The sequence below is a fragment of the Meleagris gallopavo genome, chromosome 7 (genome assembly GCF_000146605.3).
Source record: "Meleagris gallopavo isolate NT-WF06-2002-E0010 breed Aviagen turkey brand Nicholas breeding stock chromosome 7, Turkey_5.1, whole genome shotgun sequence".
In the NCBI taxonomy this organism is placed as follows: Eukaryota; Metazoa; Chordata; class Aves; order Galliformes; family Phasianidae; genus Meleagris; species Meleagris gallopavo.
In genome coordinates, this window is record NC_015017.2 from 10,930,509 (window position 1) to 10,934,724 (window position 4,216).

Consider the following 4,216-nt stretch of genomic DNA (forward strand, 5'->3'; position numbering starts at 1 on the left):
GGGGAGGGTGATTGGCACTGCTTTCTTACATGGTTTCTTTGTTCTACAGTGTGTGGAATCATATAAGATGGAAAATAACCCCCATGGTTACTGTGTGATTCTGAACAACTACCGTTTTAAAAATCCAGATGAAACCAGAGAAGGAACAGTGGAAGATGGAAGTGTGTACTTTTTTTTTATCCAATGACTAGTTTATTCTTTTGTGTTACCCTCTGAAAGAGCTATTTTTACTGTGAAAAATGATTGCTTCCACTGAGCTCCTTTGCCTCCAAATTAACTGCAGTGACAATCACTGTAGAATTTTGAAATACACCATTTCCAACAGTTTGGCTGATGACTTTAAGAAGGAAGGTGTTCATGTTGTCAGTAAAATGCATCATCTTAATTTGTCATACATAACAAAAAGTGAAGGAGATGTTAGTAATCCACTCTTCCACTTTCTGACTGCTTTTAATTTTTACCTTATCATAGAGTAGCATTGTTGAGGTCCTTAAAATCGTTCAGTGTTTGTTTGCACTAGAAGATACAGCTTGGCCATGCTGCAAGCTGAGAAAGCATTCCAATTTAGTCAGTATGGACACCCATTTGCAATAACGCTCAAATAAATACAGTTATTTTCCTGTTTTATAACTTTCCTTAATGCTTGTTTTCTTGCAGGAATCACTTCTTTAACTTAATAAACTAAAATCAGTTTCTTGAAAGCACACCAATGATGTTTTAACTCCACCCTGTCTGTCTATGTGCTTCTTTCTTCCCAGCTATTTGATCTCTCCCTGCACAACACTCAAGTCAACATTTGCTGGGAAGTCTACCTATCACTCTGTCCTTGCTAGCACATTAGCAGGTTACCCTGTCTTCCTTCTTGCTGCATTAATCATTCTCACAGAATGAGGGATCAAATTCATTTAAGAATGGTAGTTTGTTATTGTAAGGAGTTACTTCTTCTTTAACTAGCCAAGGGTTGTTCTGTTAAGCATCTGAGATGGCTGTGCAAATAGTGAAAGCCTTCTTCAAAAAAAAGTATGCTTCACTAAGTTGTACAGATTAATTTTAGGGCAGTCTGAAACTTGCATTTGTTTTAAATAGTAGTGTTCAGCCTGATTGCCTAGGTTGTTTTTGTTTTTGTTTTACTTTAAAAAAAGAAAATTAGGTCATTCTCTAATTAGACTTGGAGGCTAAGGGACAGTCAGGTGAACTTATCAGTGGGATCTAAACACTTTTGTTAATACCTGTTCTGCTGCAGATAGCCTGATGTTTATGTTTAATAAGTACCTTCTGACTTTTTTTTTCCCAGAAGCTCTGAAGAGAGTATTTAAATGGCTTCAGTTTGACACAACTGAGTACATGGATCTAGAAGCAAAGCAAATCTTTGCAAAAGTTAAAGAATACAGCAAAAAAGATCATAGCAACATGGACTGTTTTGTTTGCTTCATTCTTTCACATGGTGAGAAGGACAAAATAAAAGGCACTGATCGTGAACATGTAAATATTAAAGATTTACTCTCCTGCTTCAGTGGATCTAATTGTCCTTCTCTTGCTGGCAAGCCCAAGCTATTTTTCATACAGGCGTGCCAAGGCTGTGTAGGTCATCCAGCTGTTACAGTAAAGGAAGACTCTTCTGGTCATCTTGAGATGGATGCTATCCCTCTGCCTTCTATTCCTGACCAGTCTGATGTTCTGGTTGGCATGGCTACTGTGGAAGATTTTGAGTGCTACCGTTCTATAGAGATGGGCAGTGTTTACATTCAGTGCCTCTGTGAAAAGATGGAGCTACTTTGCCCACTGTAAGTCTATTTTTAACCCAGGTACAGATTTGGGGTTGTAATGCTGAAACATTACATATAGGCAGGTGTGTTTATGTGCCCACGTTCTTAATATTTTATTGACTGATAAATAATTTTTCTTCCAGTGACACTGGATGAGAGGCAAATTTGTTGGGCTAGTACACAGGCAGAAAATCAGTATTCTTTACTCATAATTCTCATCATTGCCTGCCTCATAAACTTAATTTAGAAGATGGAATTTTTCCTCCAGACACTACCTTCTTATGATGTTCAGAGGGCAGCTTGGTGAATGCGTAGATTGGTTCTGTTTCATTTTACTGTGCTATTGTGAACGCAACTGAAGTAGAAAGCTGTGTTAGTTTGTAAGGTGATCCTACGTGGAGGTTGCTTTTATTCCCCAAAGCATACTAAATTCTTTGGTTACAAAATGGAATGTGCAATTTTAGTTGCAGGCTAGGTAAAGGAAAGATAATAACTTTCCGAGATCTCACTTTATTGGAGCAAATACAGATCAGTTTCTGGCCAAGCAGCACATACTTTTATACATAAAATACATTATATTTTAATGTAACTTTTCTTAATTTTTGTTCAAGTCACAAGGATCTCATGACCATTCTGACAGAAGTGAACAAGGAAGTGGGAAGAAGAGTATTAAATGGGTGGAAACAGATGCCAAAGATAACATCAACCCTACGGAAACAACTTATTTTCCAAATTCCACAATGCCAGTCAATTGAAAAGCAGGAAAAATAAGAATGTCCTTGATTAGGAATTGCTTCTGGAATGGACTTCCACAGGGAATTTAAGAGAACTTGCAAGAGAAATTGTCTGGGTCTGTGTAGTTCGTTGTTGTCCTGCAAGGAGCCATCTGACCTAAATTTTTCGAATGTCATGTGTAATGAGTCTGCTCAAACTTAAATTGTTAGGTTGTCTAAGGCAATGGAGGAGAAAAGAGTTGCTTTCATGTCATGCAGAAGCAATGAAATCTGTTCAGCCCTGGTCTTAAGTGAGGAAGCACCTCCAAGCAGGATGATTTTTGTGTGTTCTATGCCATTTCTATCATTTCTATCTGTTGGGAGAGTAAGTCCTTGAAATCTGAAGAAAAGAAAAGGAAGATTTAGAGCACCAGATCCCTTCCCAGGGAACTTGTGTACTGATTTACACAGAAGTGAGTGACGGGGTATCTCTGGAAGCTGTGTAGTTTTTCACAGAAAATAAGTCTCTGTGCAGAAGGATAAAAGAAAAATGATTGTTATATCATTTCGGTTCTTTTCCTTCACTTTTTTTTTTGTTAGTTTGTTTGCTTTATGTTATTAATTTGCATGATTGGGCAGCATTGCTGGTTAGGATTTTTAATAATAAGTTCCAATTGTGCTCTTTCTCAGAATGCTTGGGAAGCATTATCTTTTGAAAGGCTGTTGACCACTGGAAGTAAGGTTCCATTCCATGAGACACAATTCTGAGACGCTGTCACCTCCTGGCTGTAGCATCTACAAGCTCCTAATCTCTGCTGTAATAAACACTGTTGGTTGTCACATCACCTTTGTTTGTGGTGTTTTCCTCTGAGGAGTTGACTGAAGGACAGTCAGCACAACGAACCTTCTTTGCTTCAGCTAAAGAAGTTATTTTTGCTTTCACTGAAGTATTCTATGGCAGACACTGTGAGGGAGAAGTGGCACATCGATATTCTTTCATTAGCAGATGGAGAGATGGAAGAAAGAAAAAACTTAAAATTTGGGACATTCTTGATAACGGGAGCTGATGCCAGTGAAGCTGCTCTTACCTTGTATTTTCAGCAATATGTATGTAGTATCTGGGAGCCATCTGAAATTCTAATGTCTACGTCCCTTATAAGCTTTGTAGCAAGATAAAGGATCAGTGTGAAACACTTTATAACTTCTGCCTTTTTTTTTATTTGGATTTTTTTTTTTAGATCTGTGTCCAGCTGTAATGCAGGGGTTCTTTAATCAGCCCTGTTTGTCTTCCTGAAGTGAGGCCTTTTACTCCTAATTCTTCACAGTTGTTGACAGTTGCTCTGCTTACCATTTTCGCTTTCCAAGTAAAAGAGAGGATGTCTGTTCTTAGAATCACAGCTCTGTTCATACAGGTTTCATAAATAATAAATAGATATTACAAGCATTATATAAATGAGAATGCTTTTTGTGGCAGATGTTAGCAGGTGTTACAGGTTATGATGCATTTCTATAGCTGATGTTTGGTTAACTGTTGAAGAAACATGACAATTCACATTTCTATAGCATTTTCATAAGTGAGACCTTGCTCTAAATGTAGAAATTAATTCTTGTATATTTTTTTTTAATGGAAATATAGTTTAAATGAAATTGCGGCTTCCTCTGGGAGAAGCTTGCTAGAAGGTGGCAGCTGCTCATGTAGAATTAAGAGAAAATATTACTGGTATTAGTGAAGTGGTG

At 37.5% G+C, this 4,216-nt stretch overlaps 1 protein-coding gene across 1 annotated transcript in view; it reads left to right on the plus strand.

Moving 5' to 3' along the window:
- LOC100541513 (caspase-8) overlaps positions 1–3,672 on the plus strand; it is a 9,809-nt gene extending 6,137 nt beyond the window's left edge. The window contains exons 7-9 of the mRNA XM_010713453.3: positions 50–161; positions 1,295–1,784; positions 2,378–3,672. Of these exons, the coding sequence (XP_010711755.1) occupies positions 50–161; positions 1,295–1,784; positions 2,378–2,537 (762 nt within the window). The 3' untranslated portion in view covers positions 2,538–3,672. The remainder of the gene's footprint in view (positions 1–49; positions 162–1,294; positions 1,785–2,377) is intronic.
- Positions 3,673–4,216: the final 544 nt, after the last annotated feature.